This window comes from Panthera onca, chromosome D2 (genome assembly GCF_046562875.1).
Source record: "Panthera onca isolate mPanOnc1 chromosome D2, mPanOnc1 haplotype 2, whole genome shotgun sequence".
Taxonomy (NCBI): Eukaryota; Metazoa; Chordata; class Mammalia; order Carnivora; family Felidae; genus Panthera; species Panthera onca.
In genome coordinates, this window is record NC_138349.1 from 16,534,851 (window position 1) to 16,552,581 (window position 17,731).

Below are 17,731 nucleotides of genomic sequence, written 5' to 3' on the forward strand. Positions count from 1 at the left end.
ATTAGAAGTAAACATAAAGGAAAAGCTCAATCACTGAGAGGTCTAGATCAGGCAGGGAAGGAAGAAGGTACATAATCAGGATCTTCTGTCTTTCTGGGTTTTATGCCCCCTGCTGGGAGAGGAGGACATCCACATACACAGAAGTAGCCACTGATATTCTCTTACCCTAGAAAGGGTCTCAGACTTTCTAAACCCATGTACTTTCAACTCCTCTTACCTTATTTCCGTTAGAGAAGAACTATGATTTTTGGCTCAAGGGAACTTGATTTTGCAAGAGACTTCTTAACATTTGATGAAATTGATTTACCCTTTTAATCTGGAACACCGTATGACAATGTGAATCAAGCCCTTATAGTTCATTTTGACTATTCTACTCTTTAAAAAAAAAAGAGAAAGGCAGGGCACCTGGGTGGCTCAGTTGGTTAAGCGTCCAACTTCGGCTCAGGTCATGATCTCCCAGTTCCTAAGTTCAAGCCCTGCATCGGGCTCTCTGCTATCAGCACAGAGCCCACTTTGGATCCTCTGTCCCCCTCTCTCTGTCTCTCTACAGCTTGTTCTGTCTCTCTGTCTGTCAAAATAAATAAACTTTAAAAAAAAGAAAGGGAGGGAGAGAATAGAATGCTTTTTGATTATAGAGACCTTGAACAACATTTTGAAGACGTGATTTTACATTCAGATATTCACTGAAAGAGCTGAAGACAAGCAGAGTTGTTTTTGATACTTTTGAAGGAGATTACTTACACACTGGGCTGAAAGAGGTGATCAGTATATTTCCCCCTGCTTATATTTGTCATAAGTCAGTGCCCTCTTAACCCACAGTATTTCTTCTCCCGTGTTCTGAACTAGTGTGTACTTGTCCCTCTTAAAGTCTCTTTAACAGTATGTTTAGTGTTTACTACGTTCAAGCCCTTGTGTTAAACATCATTTCATTTATTCTCACAACATGCCGATGAAGTCGATGATGTTATTATCATCCCCATTTCATAGATCAGAAGACAGGAGCAGGAAATTTAAGTAACTTACCCAATGTCACATTATTAGTAACTAGCAAAACTGGGATTCAGGAGTCCAAGTGTTATAACCCCAGAGTGCACGGGAATGCCCGGCTGCCTCTCCGAGATGCCTCACTGGCATCCATCTTGCACTGAGTGGTTTACTAATCTTCAGAGCTCCGTCTAACTCTATAGCCCTGTTCTATAAGAATATATAGCACTGTATCTACATGAGTCAAGAAACAAAGACTAACAGAGATGAAATCCCGAGAGGTGCCAAGTTGTAGAGCCAGAACTCAAACCCAGGTCTGCTCCCCCGAAAGCCCCATAGTTGATGTAGTGCGAGGCTGTTGATTAATGGGCTATTAATGGGGAGACTCCATTAATGGGGTGGCTTATCCCACGCCTCTCCTGGTGGGCCAGGAGAGCATGACATTGACACGGTTGGCTTTCAGGTCACTTATTGCTGCCAGACCAAGGGGGCATGAACGTATGCATCCAAGTAGCCCTGGGTTCATATCATCGCTTAGCGGTTTATAAGATGAGCGACCTTGGGCAAGATACTTAACTTCTCTTAGCCCCTATTTCTCCTCCTATGAAATGGAAATAATAATGGTATTATTAGGGTTGTATTGAGGATTCGGAGATAAAGCAGCATCAGGCAACTCTTTCCTTCTCCATCCATTCCCTGCATCACCCAAATGTGGTGGCCTTTCAGGAACATTTCTGGGTTATTTTTTTCCATTTTTCTATGGATCTTCTCTTCTTTAAGGTAGAAGATAAATTGTCAGTTTCATTACAGCTGGACTTCTGGGGGCACCTGGCTGGCTGAGTCGGTAGAGCATGCGACTCTTGATCTTGGGGTCGTGAGTTCAAGCCCCACATTAGGGATAGAGTTTACTTTTAAAAGAAAGAAGCTTTTAAGAATTGGACTTCTGATTTCCTCTTTTTTTCTTTTTTTACCTTTTCTCATTCAGCTTCACATGCTCTATCATCTAAAACCTCATCTCTCCCAGGCTATGGAAAAAATGGGCTTCACCGGGTAAGATTTCTCAATGAACTGTTCCTGAGTTTATTCCTTCTTCAGACCTGGTATGAAGTGCTGACATAGTGTCTGAGTGTGTCTGATAACATGATCTCAGTCCTAGGATATGAAGAAAATTATAATCTCTGATATCGTGGCAAATCACTTTGAGTTACGGGCAGAATAAAATAGTTCTATTGAGAGAAAGAGAAATTGACTGTAGATGGAAAAATAACCTCTATAAGCTCGTGGGAAGACTACATTAATTGATCGTGTGGCAAATATTTCAAGCTAAAAGTAATAACTTGAGCCCTTATCTCTGCTGTGAAAAGATACAGGAAAGTTCCTTGCAATCGCCCTCCCCCCAAAGCATAGGACAGATGTAATTGCGTAGCTGTGTGAAGAAACGTATTTTTATTTATTGGCAAAAGATAACCTGCTTACCCAGGTCCTGCTGCCATCGGAGGCATCGCGAAAGACAAAGAGATTCCATAATAGTAGACGAAAAATAACAAGGGCCCAGGAATTCAGCTTGGGAAGAACTCTTAGGATTTTGTAAATCCTTTCTTCCTTTTCACCTGGCTCTAAAACCGTCACGGTGGAGTGGATTTTCTAACGATGTGTTGTTCTTCCTCATCTCAGCCTGTTTCCACAGACTTTGCTCAGTACAACAGCTATGGGGACGTCAGCGGCGGAGTCCGAGGTAAGGCCATCGCGGTCACACTGCTGACTGACTGGCTGTGCAGTCACAAATACATGGTCTCTGTTCGTGCAGTCTGCCCTCCGAAAGTCGGATCGCAGCTAGCCTGTGGGAGCTCACAGAGCATGTATTAAAATCGCAAAGCGTCACCACTGAAATGAGACCAGAGAAGCAGAGTTTGTAAGAATGAATTCGTTGCTCCTGCCATGTGCCGAGCACTCCACCACATAGATCTCTGGAGTTACGGCACACTCTAAGCAAGACACGGCCCTACTGTCAAAAATGCACATGAGGGGCGCCTGGGTGGCTCAGTCGGTTGAGCGTCCGACTTCGGCTCAGGTCATGATCTCACAGTTCACGAGTTCGAGCCCCGCGTCAGGCTCTGTGCTGCCGGTTCAGAGCCTGGAGCCTGCTTCAGATTCTGTGTCTCCCTCTCTCTCTGCCCCTTCCCTGCTCACGCTCTGCCTCTCTCTCTCTCTCTCTCTCAAAAATAAATAAACATTAAAAAAAAATGCACATGAGTGGGGCACCTGGGTGGCTCAGTCGGTTGAGTGTCTGACTTCAGCCCAAGGTCATGATCCCGCACTTTGTGGGTTCGAGTCCCGCGTCGGGCTCTGTGCTGACAGCTCAGAGCCTGGAGCCTGCTTCAGATTCTGTGTCTCCCTCTGTCTATCCCCCTCCTCCACTCTGTCTATCTCTGAAAAATAAATAAACATTAAAAAAAATTATTTAAAAAAAAATGCACATGACTGAGTGAGACACAGGGACAGGTTGAGGTGACAAGAGAGAAGCTTCCAGAGATACATGCTGTAAGCAGAGAAGGCGGAAATACCTTCAGGGTGTCGGGGAAAGCCTCCGTGAAAAAAGGGTGTTTTTAACTGATAACTGAAACAGGAGTAGGCATCTCCTAGCTTCAGGGAGACAGCGTGTCCAGAGACCCCAGCAGAGAGAAGAACGCGGTGCCTTGTAGAATGTCTGCAGAATTGCAGTAGAATATTGTATGTTAATGTGTCGTGTTTTTCTCTGATCTTTCTCTTCTGAAATTTTCTTTTTCTTTCCTTTCTAGACTACCAGGTATGGAACACTGTCTTTCTCAAGTTGTTGACCACGCCGGCAAAACAGCCATTTACCAGTCTAGACTCGTGTGGCGGCTCGAGGGAAGGGTTTCTGTCGAGAAGATTCTTAACTTGGGTTCATTGGTCTGATTCATTAGCCCGGAGATGTGAGGAGCCGTAAGGATCAGGAATGCCTGATGTCCACGTCAAGCTGGCCCCGCAGGCCTTGGGGACGTGGCATGAACCAGGCCAGGTGTCCGAGGACTCTTGCTCTGGCCTCAGAGCATCCTCTCTGTGGCAGAAGTGGACCAACATCAAGGGTCTGCCCACATACAGTTTTCCCTTTCAGTTTTAACCACTCCGAGCTTTGGGTCCTCCCCTCCTTCCCATGGTCCCAAATGAAAAGAAATTCCTGTCCTGTCTGGTACCATTTCTTTTTTCCTAGACCCTAGCCTTATAAAATCATGGTGGAGGATGGGGGCGGGGGGAATGCAAAGAAAACTCAGAGTAAAGTAAGAAAATAATCACAGACTTGGAAATTTTTTAATATACTGTATACTTTCATGTGTGGAGCCTAAATTAGGAATTAATAGTTGTTGTTTTTAAAGTTTATTTCCTTATTTGGAAAGAGAGAGAGAGCATGAGCAGGGGAGGGGTGGAGAGAGAGAAGGAGAGAATCCCAAACAAACTCCGCATTGTCAGTGCAGAGCTGGACCTGGGACTTGATCTCAAGAACCAGGAGATCATGACCTGAGCCGAAATCAAGAGTCGGATGCTTAACCGACTGAACCACCCAGGGGCCCCTCAATAGTTATTAAGCCAGGGTCTTTCCCCACTTAATGACAGAAGAACAGTATTCCCAGTATCCCTGCTCTTATGCAGAAAGGATTTCATTTTTGAAATATTTATGGTGATCACAATGGCACATCTGTAAAACAGGGTTTGAGACAGAAACAGGGAGTTTGGGGAGGCCACACGGTTCCCCCCTCAGCTCCCCACGCTGTCATGTGCTCCTTAAAGCGGCTTTTCTGTTGCAGACTCTCCCAGATGGCCACATGTCCGGGACAAGAATGGACCGGGGGGTGTCCATGCCCAACATGTTGGAACCAAAGGCAAGTGTAGCCGTTCTCCCGGCTCTCATACGGGAATAGCACACCGGGCCATCACCCTGAAGAGACTTGGTTTTCTGCCGTTCCATCACACTCAGTGTTGAGGTCCACTTGCTTCCAGGCTGATACATCACACAAGCCACATCACAGAGTACCCTGACTCTCCACTGGTTCTGTCACACTGAGTCAACAGGTTTAAGCCCTCACTGGGTACGGCATGATGTATTCACAGTGAAATACAGCACACCTCTCCTACGAGCTCCGTACTTGGCCCTGGTACAAGCACTGCGAGGCACGCCCAGTGCAAAGTCGGACACCCACAGACCACCCCAGAGGGGGTGACCAACACATCCCGCTTGCCCAGGACTCTCCCAGCATGAGCCCTGAAAGTCTGGCATTCCAGGAACCCCCTCAGTGCCGAGCAAACTGGGATGATTGGTTACCCCAGCTCCAGACCATCCTGAAACTCCAGAGGTGTCCAAGGCTATGCTCCCTGGTGACCATAACTGGGACTTATCTCAGTGGCCTCCACCAGAGGGCTTCTGGGCCTGCCTGGCTGCATGGAATCATGAGCCGGTCATGGAACAAGACCGTTGAACCCTGCAAGTGTACCCTGTCATATAAACCACATTCCTATCATTTCACTTCTAATTTTTACCTTTACCCCCAAGACATAATAGGTTTGTATTCTTTCACTCTACAAAGCCCTCCAAAGGCACAGGGTCACATGAGACATGGTCAGTTGAGAATGTATGAGAACTGGTCCCTGTCCATTGGATATTTGAGGAACACCCATCATTCAGATTCTATAATTACAATGTCTTAGAAGCTCTGTCTTGGGAGTGCTAGATTTTAGGTAGATTCTGCTTGTTAATAAAATGGACAACGGTGTTCTAGAAGAGGTATTTTTCTTTGCTTCTCAGATATTTCCATATGAAATGCTGATGGTGACCAACAGAGGGCGCAACAAAATCCTAAGAGACGTGGACAGAACCAGGCTGGAGGTAAACTAACTAACTAACTAACTAACTAAATAAATAAATAACTATCCCAACTGCAGATACCTGTGCACTTCCCCCAACTTTCCCCAGGCAAAAAAAAAATGAAAAGAATCAACCTCATATGTTAGGTAGAACTACGATAACTTGGGATGAAAACCCAAATATACACTTAAGAGATCAGCCTAAATGTGTGGTGAAACCCCAAAGATGACCCAGGAGGCACAGTATGATTTTAGTCATTTTTTGTGGAAACGATGTCGTCATCATGGTGGCCGGGGTTGTAGAGTGGAATCCATCCTTCTTCAGATACCCTAGAGCCTAACCTTTCCCTGAGCCTGCCTCCAGCTCATCGTGAGAGGGAAGGGAGTGCTGGACGAAGAGTGTCTCTCTCGGCTGTCCCCACATTCCTTGTTGAAGGGTTCTCTGGGTGCACACACCCGAGACCTCCTTAGACATGGAATGCTGATCTTTATACTTTCCATCTGAGTGATTTTAATGAAGAAAAACTCTGGCTGCCAGTCTTAAAAAGAATCATTACTTCTCCCTGACAAAAGGCAGTACCTTTGTATGTGAAGTCAGTCTGGCACAGAGAATAAAGGCTCTACTATCCTGAGGGAACTTTTTAGGAGAGACAACAGATGGAGTCTGTTCTCCTCACAGACCAGGCATCCACCAAAACTCCTGCCGCTGATCCAGGAGGGAGCCCCTGGGCTCCCCGGAGACCATTCTGGAAGTCTCTCTCTGGCTTTCTTATTACTATGGTCCATGTTCCCTGCATCTCCTCAACATCCCAGCGACCTGAAATGGAGTTGCCTCTAGGGTGATGGCTCACCTTCCTATGTCCCATCACCATTAAGTATATTCAATAACCATCAATACTCCACCAGCTTTTTTGTCTCCTGGCGAGGGTGCCTCCCCTGGGCCAACCAGGTAAGGATCCAGTGAGGCCAGGGCCTGCTAATAAGCTCAAGAAGTAAACTCCTCTGCCATCATTCTGTCTTGCTCTTCACAATGATCCCCTGTAGACTTGAGAGCAACTCTCAAGGCTCAAGGCCATCCGGGTGGCCATCAGGACTTAACCACTGATCTTTTCTCCCGTCACAGCGCCACTTAGCCCCAGAAGTGTTTCGGGAAATCTTTGGAATGTCCATACAGGAATTTGACAAGTTACCTCTTTGGAGACGCAACGACATGAAGAAGAAAGCGAAGCTCTTCTAGGCCTCCCCCACCCCACCCCCCCGCCCGCCCCCGCCCCGCGTAGACAGCAGGTAAAAAAAGGACTGACGTGGCAGTGACACATAAGATGTTGTGTTAAGGCCCAAACTTGATTGGAGAACTTGCAAGCTACTGTCCCTCAGCAACGACGAAAGGGGAAACCTGGTGAAAACACCCACGAGCCAAACTTCGGACCCACCACCGGCAACACTTGCCAAGAAGCAACAGGATAGAAATTTCTGTGTTCCCCACACTCGTGACCTTTTTCCATCACCTTATGTACGCAACAGTTCCTATAACTGTTGTGTCACAATAGTGCTGACCGTATGGGTAAGAGCCAGCAAGTGCCCTTAGGACGCCGCATGGAAAAAAAGCAGCTGTAGTAATTCCGAGGTAGGAATATATTTATTATGTAGCACTGTGGCTAAGAAGGAAGAGCCTGAGGGACATATCCATGCGGGCACACCACTTTGCACACCCCTGTCCTCACTGGCCTCGTGAAGCCCGACCTGCGCCCCCCAGCAGGATGGAAATCAGAGTCGGGGCACCGGGCAAGCTCTGCTCTGAGGGGGCTGAATAGCAGCCAGAGTCATTTTTAACAGGCTCCTTTTTCTCTACTGTGTGCTAGGACCTGGTTGGCAAATTACTTAGCTATTATTTAAAAACAAAAAAAATATTTTTTTTTTTTAAGAGAAAGAGAGGGAAATGGAATGAAAGGAATATCTCCCTTCATTCTTTTCCTGCTTCAGACTGTGTGCTTCATTCAGCCTCCCCACCACGGACAGCAGCTGTCCCCCCCCCCAACCCCGGGCCCCACCGCCCAGAAAGGAAAGGGAGAGGTTCTCTCCGGTTGTGTGCTGTTAGATGACTTTTGCCCAAGGGGGCCGCGGCACTCATGGCAAAAAAAAAAAAAAAAAAACAAAGAAATGTGTCCCACCCACGCTAGTCCTTCTTTCCACCCAGCATCCTCTGAATCCGATCAAGCCCACTGGCGTTTTGGGGGGGGGGGGGGGTGTTTGAGGTCTTTTCAGTAGTCGGCTAAGGAAAGGGCACGCTTTTCTCTCTGCAATCTCTGCAACTGCAGGGTACGTTGCTTCAGACTGATTTAATTTGGCCTTTTCAGCTTTCCTTCTTTGCCTAGCTCTGTTGACTTCATGGTGTGTGTGTGTGTGTGTGTGTGTGTGTGTGTGTGTGTGTGTGTATGTGGACGCACCCAGGGTAGTTTGGGGAGTCTGCGTGTACTTTTACATCTCATTTCTGCTTGAACGTTTGTCCGGCCGGGCGGCAGCATTTCCAAGGAACATTTGCACACGTGCGCCTGACTCAAAGGGCAAGAGTGAGGCTACGCCGCACCCAACAAGGCATCCTTCGTGGAAGGGTGTTGGTGTCAGAAGCCAGCATCCTCCGTGATTGATGGAGCTCAGGTCAGCACGCCGAGGAGAATACAGACCTCCGATCGGGCTGTGTGTGGAGCTCGGAGCATCGCACCAGAGTTCACCAATTTGGCGCCACGAGATTTAAAGCGGGGCCTAGGATTTCACCAAAACGCGCGTGTAAGACCGCATCACCGTTCCCGGCAGCCTCCGGCCGTGGCTCAAATGACCTGTGAGTCGGATGAGGGAGGGTCTCTCCAGCTCCACACACGGGAGGCTTTCACATTTATTCGTGTGCACTGGGGGCTCTGCCTAGGAATTGAAACTCTGTTTTAAAGCCAAAGGAGAAATCATGCGAATTCTCTTCCTATGCCTGTGATAATAAAGGCTCAGAAGTTCTTCCTGCTGGCACCAAGTATTTGAACTAGTTGGTAACCGACTCCAGTGGTAAAAAGCAAGGAAACTAGTTCCAGGACCTGTACTGCGAACCTCTAACTTGTGACGCACTCCATCACCCGGGTGCTGTGCTGCGCTCTGGGCCTGCTCAGTAGCACTGTCCTGCACCCTCCCCAAGGGGATCGAAAGCTGCCTGTCCTTTCAGTGCTAGACACTGAATGTTTGAGGACTGTTCTCACAAATAGGAGCGTGTGTGTGTGTGTGTGTGTGTGTGTGCGCGCGCGCGCGCGCGCGCGTGTGTTGGACCTACTAACGCGTTTTGCAAGTGGCTCTGATGGAGTGGACGAAAGAAGACCGGCTCCTCCTGGGTCTGAAGCCTCCGGACCGCAGCTCGCAGTTTAGTGCCTCTTGCCTCGTTCAGTATTTCTGCCGCCCCAACTTCCCTCCGACCTCTCCTGCACCTGCCGCCTCAGGCCCGCGTATCCTAGTCCTTGCTTTGCCCTGGCCCAGTGGGAGGAGTGGAGACCAGAGGGTATTCCCAGTAATCAGTCACAAGCATGGCCAAATGGGTGCCCGTGCTAGGCTGGTGGAGAGAAGTTTTCATTACGGGGATAAGAAAGGGCCCTCCATGTTTTCATTGGTTAATGAATTATGACCCATGTGCACATAGATCAAAGGTCAGTGGGAGAAAAATTGCAGTGGTAGTTAAAGATCCGAACCAAAACCTCCCACCAATGAAACTCTACTTCTGTTGTATCTTCTGAATTCAATTCTGCATCCAACTTGGGGATCGGGGGTGGGAAGCTTCTTTCCGTATTGAGCGTACTAGCTCATTTAAACTGCACTATGCAAAAATGCATTACCAGAAAACGTCAGTAGCCGCCCGTCTGCGGGCAGAGCAGCGCTGTGCTCTGGGGAGGGGTTGTAGACAACCATAACGTAGAGCGGGTTCCCCAACTCCACTCCCGGCAGAACATTCCAGCTGGAGGGATGGGCCGTGGGGCAACCTGGTTCTCCTAACTGCCAAATCTATTCTATAGGCTACAATGGCCACTCCGTTTTTTTTAAAAACCGGGCTCAGCATGCTTGTCCTCGGCACGTCCAGGCCACCGTGCAGGACATCCGCGTTCTCTGCTTGAACCCCACTCTGCACCGCACATAAAAATTCCACTTGTTAACGCAGCCAAAGGAACAGAGATTGTTCCCTCTAGGGAAGGACTCCCACAGCTGGCAAACTTTCCTGGCACGTACCCCAAGGGCTCCATTTTTGAGGGTTGGGCCTACTTGCAATTCCTTAAGCACACATCAATTGCATGAAGCAAAAGAGGCCTCTGGCAACATGAAAGTCAGTGCTTCCTTTACTGTTTCTCCCAGGAGAGCCAGGTTACCATTTAGTCTTCCTGTGTGGTGTAAGAGGAGACGTGAAGATCATTTGGGAACTTGTACAGCCCGCTGTGCACCCACATTTTGGTTTGGGTTAGTTAGGAAATGTTCTTCATGTGACTCGTTCAATAACTAGCAGTAAACTGCCTGTTCTGTGCAACCTCACGCAGAAGAGCCAGAGTTCATGGGCACTGTGGCCCACACTCCCCGTGCAGCTCACGTTCTCAGTCTGGTTGTGCCCGTCAACTCTACCTAGAGAAGTCTTGCTGGAAATGTTTATAAAACTTTCACCTAATTTCTTTACACTTGAAAGCAAACACCTTTTTCTAAAGAATTGCTTCTCAGATGATTATATCAAATATATACGCTTTTGCAAGTTAAAAAAAAAAATTCAAATTCACTACTTTTGACTAGGTAGGTCTTTCTAAAAATTCTTTCAAAAAGCTTGGTGTTAGTGTCCTGCGCGTCGAAGGGGCAGGTGAGCCCTCTCTCTGACTGTCAGGAAAGATGGTGGAAGGAAAGGAACTCCGTGTCGTCCCCCCTTCTGTGTCCTCTGAGGCAAGCTCGATTTTTAGATCACGTCTTCTGCATTCCTGGTCACTGTTCAGTCTACACTTCCTCGGCCAGCCTTGACCTTCTTGATCTTTGAAATTATTTTCTTTTGATAGACCAAGTGTTTGTGAGTAAGCCCCTACAACTCACTCATTTGTACTCCCTTTTGAAGAATGTTCTCTTAAAAAAAGATGATTTCAGGCTTGAGATTTACAGTTGACCCCACCTTAGAGTGTAATGTACATTAAGGAAACTACCCGACTGTGTCGTAATGAAAGAAAGCGAAATGTTGACTTTGGCCTTTAAAAAAAAAAAAAAAATCGCTTTCCATTTGTTGCCCAGGAAGCAATGAGGAGATGGTGATGGATATGCTTTGCATGTGGATTTTTGTGTTTTCATTTGGACAAATGTAACTTATGGCAAACTCAGAAAGGGGGAGGTGGTCCGTTTAAGCTGAAAGAAACTTTCGAAACAATGTATGCAGACACAACAAAATCGAATCCAACATTTTCTGACGCTTGATGTAATCGGCTGGCAATTGTTATCATTAAATAAAATTCTTCCCCAAAGTGTCTTTCTCAAGAGTGGAGATCCCATGAGTCACTTTTGGAACCTATTCACCAAAGGTAGCAGGAGACAATACTATTTACGCCAACATCCAGAAAGGTGGTGAGCCACTTGATGATGGTCTATGCCCATGTTTCTTTATCCTATGGAAGAGAAAACAGTTGTCCACGATATCGATGTTCCTCTTGGGTTCCGTGTACAGACCCGTCCGGTAACAAATGTGTGTGGTTTCTGTGAGTGGCCGACAAATCTCTTACCATTCTTTCCTTTTGAGTTTGGTTTAATGGAGTTTTTTTTTTTTTTTTTTTTGCAAGTGTCAAAAGACGTCCAGTTCTTCCCTCCCTTTCAGAAATATGAAAGTGAATATTTGGAAGAGCTGCTGTTGGAAAGATGTGTCGTGTCCCCCGTGAAAGTGAGTGGGTGTCCGTCTGTGCCCCGAATACCACATACTAGTATGCAGAGGCAGGGGCGGCCAGCTGGCCCCACGTCGCTGTGCTTTATGGCCCCGACCTGCCCCATGCTCCTGTCGCAAGCAGCACTTGCCGCTTCCCTGCCCCATACTCTGTGTCACTGTTGTGCACTCGCCACTCAGTGAATAAAGTGTGTGCTTTATTCTGTTCATAAATGCCTCCACGCCGTGTTGCCTTTCTTGCTCCCCTGCTCCCTTGAAAGGTCTGTCCCATTTGAACAAGTACCAGACTGACTTATGACCAGAACAAAGTCAGAATACCAAAGCTTTAGGAATGCATTTTTGTCACATAGGAAGGCCATTTTGGGGGGGGGGGGGGGGGAATGCAACGAATAGCAATGGTGTGTTCCAGGACAGTCCAGGAATCCAGACCGGATTGGCCAAGTTGACTAAAGGAAAAATATTGAAAAGAGCTTTGGGGCTGTGCTGGTCTACCTGGTATTTGGTTTTGTGACAAAGAACAGTGACAGTCTCATCATCTGGACAAGAAGGGGGATTGATGAACCTTGAGGACAAGAGCTTCAGAACTAGCGTGAGTGGTTCACCATTTACTAAGAAACTGCAGTGCATTGGTAGAAACCCATCTTTCAAAGCACCGACTTTAAGTGAAGAAAGTCTTCTAGATTTTGATTTACTTGTTCTCACTGCCACAATTTGGGGCTCGCTGGAAAATACAAGGATGTAGACTCGAGATGCCCTATTCTGACCATAGCCATTCTACTGTGGGTCTGTCAAGCCTGTTGTCTTAGTCACCTCAGGCTGCTATTAACAGAGTTCCATAGACTGGGTGGCTGGAACAGTAAACATTCATTTCATACAGTTCTGGAGGCTGGGAAGTCCAAGATCCAGGCAGATCTGGTGTCTGGTGAGAATCTGCTTAGGTCTGTAGATGGCCATCTCTGGTTGTGTCCCCACATGGCAGGGAGAGAGGAAGCAAGCTCTCATGTCCCTTCTTATAAGGGTGCCAATCCAGGACACCTGGGTGGCTCGGTCAGTTGAGCGTCGACTTCGGCTTGGGTCATGATCTCGAAGTTCACGAGTTTGAGCCCCACCTTGGGCTCTGAGCTGACAGCTCAGAGCCTGGAGCTTGCTTCTGATTCTGTGTGTGTCTCTCTCTCTGCCCCTCCCTCACTTGTGCTCTGTCTCTCTCTCTCTCAAAAATAAAAACATTAAAAAAAATAAGAAGAATGCTAATCCTATCATGAGGGCTCTGTGCTCGTGATCTAATTACCCAAGGCCCCGCCTCCTGAGGTCATGCCATCGGGGATTAGGACTTCAGTGTATAAATTCGTGGAGAGCCACGGGGGGTGGGGGGGGGGGGACACAAATGTGCCACCCGTAACACCTGTGCAGGGGCCAGTCACCCTAGCATTCACGAGGACCCTCATCACCAAGCTGGAAACCGAGACTGTGCTCCAGACAGTTGGTACCTTGAGTGTACTAGTGCAGAAAACAGGTCAGGAGGTCCAGCTTGAGGTCTGTGTTCTGGTCGCTTCTGTTTCCACCTGCACCGGCATCACCTCTCTGGGCTGATTACCACAGCCAGCGTTTACCTGCAGCCCTTATCTTGAGCTCTCTGTGGCTTTTGCCACTGTGATCACCATTGCATTGAAGACTGACTCCCTGTGTCGCGTCAGCGGTTAGCCCTCACACGCTGACAGCCAAGTTCACAGCCTATGCCGGGAGTCCAGGGCCTCTCGTAATGGCACTTGCCTCGCCCCGCCCACTGCTCAGCTTTTCCTCCCACGATGCCCCGCCTTCGAATCTTGCCCTCCGGCTCTCCCAAACCTCTGCAGTTTCCCTGAACACACCATGCTGTCTCCTACCTCTGCAGCCTTGACAATGGCTTTCATTGTCAACGTCCAATTCTTCAAGGAGGTAGAGAGCAGGAGGATCTGGCCCCAGGAACGAGAGGTAATGGCAACATGAACTATTTGAGATCAGTCGTCCATAGCTCTTTGGAGTGGCCCGTGGGAATTTCCCAGGGGCTCCGTTTGCCCTGAGTTCACACCCTCTCTAAGAACCTCCTTGATGGGCCCAGCCCAACCTGCCCCAGAAAATTCTTCGCGGGCCTATGGTTGAACATCATGTGTGACGCTGTTCGAACGCTGCCTAGTACTATGAGCTTCGCATGTGTCTCTGCTCTTCAGGTCAACTGTAATGAGGCCTCTGTATTGAGTGCCAGGGTTTAAGTTAACCAAATTTCTCATGTCCGGCCTAAAAGACAGATCACTGTGGCTCTACCGTACAGGTGAGGAGAGCAAACTCAGTCCGTGGCTAATGAAACATTCTTGATCACCAGCCAGTAAGGGGCAAAACTGGGATTCCTGAGGCCCGTCTTCAAATCCCACACTGTTTGCTTCCATCTCCATGACCTCCCGAAGGCAAGGACTGCGTCTCCCACATTCTAAATTCCCCAGGGCACATTGCACGGAGGAGGGTCTCCCCGTGAGACCAGCCAGTTCCCTCCAGTAGGCTGTGAGCCCCAGCACCGCCCGCCAAGGTGCTGTTATGAGCAACGGTTGGGAGGTGCTCACTAGCTCTGTATCTTAAAGCGAATTATTTAGACTCCCTAGGCCTCAACTTGTTCATCTGTAAAATGGACTGAATACTAGCACCCATCAGAAGATCATTGCTACATTATTCCTCGCACGTTGAGCACTGCACGGCACTCGGGACGTAGTAATTACTCAAAAACATCAGTGATCTTTGTTAAGAGCAGTCACCCACTTCGATTTCAAGACCCCCATACACTCTGAGCCTCAGTTTCCTCATCAATAAATTAGGAGTGAATACTTGCTCTCTGGCTACGTTCTGGGCTTGTTAGTCTCAGGCACAGGAAAGCATTGTATCGATAGGTGATATTGGCTATGGAGAGTTTCTAGGTACTACTTTAAATAGTTCAATCGTTCAAAAAGTTTAGTTTTTGTTCTGGGCTTTTTCTCCCCCAGCCTTTATATGAATACTGCAGCATGAAAGCAAGCCCGCAACTTCTTTTATACGCTTCAAAAACAGCCCTCTCTTTGTCTAATAATAGTCTAAGATTGAGATCCTCTGAAGATGTGCCAAGGCATCGTAACAACAGAAAGGATTACACGGCAGTTAAGTGCAGGCTATGGGGTCAAACTGTCTGGGTTTGAGTTCCAGCTCCACCAATAAACATAAGCTTTTATTAATAAAGTTGCTGCCATGTAATAAAGACCTTTATGTGCCCAGTCCCAAGCTAAGTGTATTATGTGGTTTATTCCAGGCTGCTCTTTACCTTCCCCTGCCACCCTCGCTCCCCAACTCCCCAGTTTCAAGTTCAGCGTGTAGGCAAGTGTCCTGCAGAGAAAGGCTCAGGGGCCCCCACAGGCACCGTGGCCAGCCAGGGTGGTAGGTGCTCAACGTAGAAGCACCCGAAGACGTCAGCTCAGGACTCAGCTCCTCCCGAGGGGTTTCATAGCTGTTGGGCCCCAGTGTTTCCTCGGTCAGGAGAATTCTCTTCAGCTACCTGAGGGATGCTTAGAAACTCCACCTGCAGAAGAGCAGAGACTCGTTTTCATGAAAGATGGCTTTGTTTCCAGAAAGATCTTTCTGTTTTACTTCAAAACAACCAAGGCAGCAAAGGCTGAGCTGCCAGTCCTTCCAGTGTTTGGGCATACTTCCTCAGTTCCAGAAAGCCACCGGTCCTCCTCGGCCCCTCCTGCCCATCACTGGAAGGGGGGGGGGGGTCTCCTCCCTACAGGCCAGCCTTGCCTGGGTGTGCCTCCAGCCCTGCCCTGTTGGACGTGCTCATTGTTGGCCGGAAAGCCCTGGGAAGGGTGGAGACTTGGTGCTGGCAGCTTTTGAGAAAGCCCAGGGTGGTCAGAGGACCGGTGCCCAAAGCTTCTGGGAATCCCAACCCCAGGCTTGAGAACCTACCTCCACACCCTAGATTTCCTTCTCCCCCACGGTAGGCCAGGACTCTGACAAAAACTCAGAGCCTTCTCCCTTTTCACTTCTACAGCCTTCAGGGGTGGGCTGTAATGAGTCAGGCCCCTGGAGGAGGGTGTAATATGTCTACATTTATTTTACTTTCTCATCTCAACTGGATAAAAATGCTCTCCGGGGCGCACCATTGTACTAAGCACAATGGCAGCCCCTGGAGAGGGTTTTCCGTATTTATTTGTGCTGTCCCCCTGTGGCTGTCTCTTACCTCAGCCCTTCCCCTCAGCTAAAAAGAAAAGTTGGCTTGGGAAAACCTCTCCTCCAAAGCAGAGGCAGTTTCTGCTTTGCCCACAGCATGTTTTAGTGGCGGGACCTCCCAGAACATCCCAAAGGGCAAAGACTTGGGTGGCTTCCAGACACAGACCTGGGGAATCTAGCTCAAGTGCACGTGAGTCCAGATGATAAGGAAAGGACGGATGGTGGCAGCAGCAGACATTTGGTGAAGGCCTTTGGAACTCCTGAGTTTTTTGTGTAGAGCATTTGTGTAGAGCATTTCACTTAATCTGTGGAGGTAAACCCAAGACTCTGGCAGGTGGGTAGGCTTCTCACCCCTCCCATCAAGTCCAAAAGCTACATTCCTCTGAAGGCTGCCATCGTTCTCTGGGGTGTCCACGTTGGCACACGCGACTTTCTGACGATTTGTCAAAAGGACCATCTTTGCAAAGACAGACACCAGCCTCTCTCCGCAAAGTGGAGCCTGGCCATGAACAACATTTTGTTCTACACCGGACAGATGTTGGCACAGAAAAGAGTATACGTCCTTCCATTCCTGCTCTTGTCTCGGAACATACTTTTCTTAATGAAAGCGAGAAAATATTCGTGGCAGTGACTTCCCATCAGATAGGAGCAAAAATCAGCTGGATTCTCCTGGGGATTTTTGTTGTTGTTGTTGTTTTCATTTTTGTTTTAATAGAACAATTACTTCTTCCCACAAAAACAAGGTGTTGCAGGCAACTCAGAGCAAAACGCTGATATGTCTTAATCATAATCAAATGCCTTCCACCAGGTGCACACTTTTACATGCATTTCCAGTGATTCCCCACCAGCAATCCGGGTAAGGGTTAACCTTGGATACACAGATCAGAGGTTGCCTGGTTTGCCCAGGCTCTCGGGCGGGGGGAGGAGCCAAGGTTAGCCCAGGTCTAACTGCAAAGCTCATGCTTCAGTCCACAAGGAGATTTCTGATTCCATAGTTCTAGGGTGGGAGCTGGGAAGCTGTATCTTTAAACCAAATTGAAAAGCCTCTGTGCAATTTGTTTTCAATGTTATTTATTTATTTTTGTAAGAGAGAGAAACAGAGTGTGAGTGGGGGAGGGGCATAGAGAAAGAGACACAGAATCCGAAGCAGGCTCTGTCAGCCCAGAGCCCAACACTGGGCTTGAACCCACAAACCGTGGGATCATGACCTGAGCCGAAGTCAGACGCTTAACCAACTGAGCGACCCAGGCGTCCCCCATATGATTCTGATGATCAACCAGCTTTGGGAACACCCTGCCTCACATGGCGGCATAGTCTCAGGTCAAGATCGGAGCTGGTCTATGACTAAAGGAGCATCTATCACCAGTCTTTGTTACTCATTGTCACCCTAATTCATGGAACCAGCAGTCAGACGAGGCCTGGAAGTTTGCCCTTACAGAGAGGCAGACAGTCCCTGGTGGCCTCCCACATAGTCCCCAAGTCATCCACATCCCAGTCCTCTGAACAGATTACATCAGAACCGGCTCAGATGTCACCTCATTTGCAAAAAGATTAAGGAGGCTGAAAGAAGACTGAAAGAAGCATGAGATGGGAGGGAAGCAGTCAGGCTCACTTGTGCTCAAAGGGAAAACAATCCACCGTCATCCATTCTCCTTTCTCCACTCACAACTTTAAGAAACCTCTGAATGTTGAAAAAATGACCTAGAAATCCTGTTACTGTAATCAGAA

At 48.1% G+C, this 17,731-nt stretch overlaps 1 protein-coding gene across 19 annotated transcripts in view; it reads left to right on the plus strand.

The window, feature by feature from the left end:
* ABLIM1 (actin binding LIM protein 1) overlaps window positions 1–11,374 on the plus strand; it is a 295,000-nt gene extending 283,626 nt beyond the window's left edge. For 7 of the 19 annotated variants that reach the window (XM_060641403.3, XM_060641404.3, XM_060641406.3 and 4 more), the window contains 3 exons: window positions 1,970–2,034; window positions 2,659–2,719; window positions 3,783–4,827. In XM_060641403.3, the coding sequence (XP_060497386.2) occupies window positions 1,970–2,034; window positions 2,659–2,719; window positions 3,783–3,952 (296 nt within the window). In that variant the 3' untranslated portion in view covers window positions 3,953–4,827. Of the gene's footprint in view, window positions 1–1,969; window positions 2,035–2,658; window positions 2,720–3,782; window positions 4,884–5,803; window positions 5,885–6,985 lie in introns of those variants that run through there. The other 12 variants (XM_078434857.2, XM_060641411.3, XM_060641417.3 and 9 more) reach the window with 4 other exon arrangements.
* The last annotated feature ends 6,357 nt before the right edge of the window (window positions 11,375–17,731 follow it).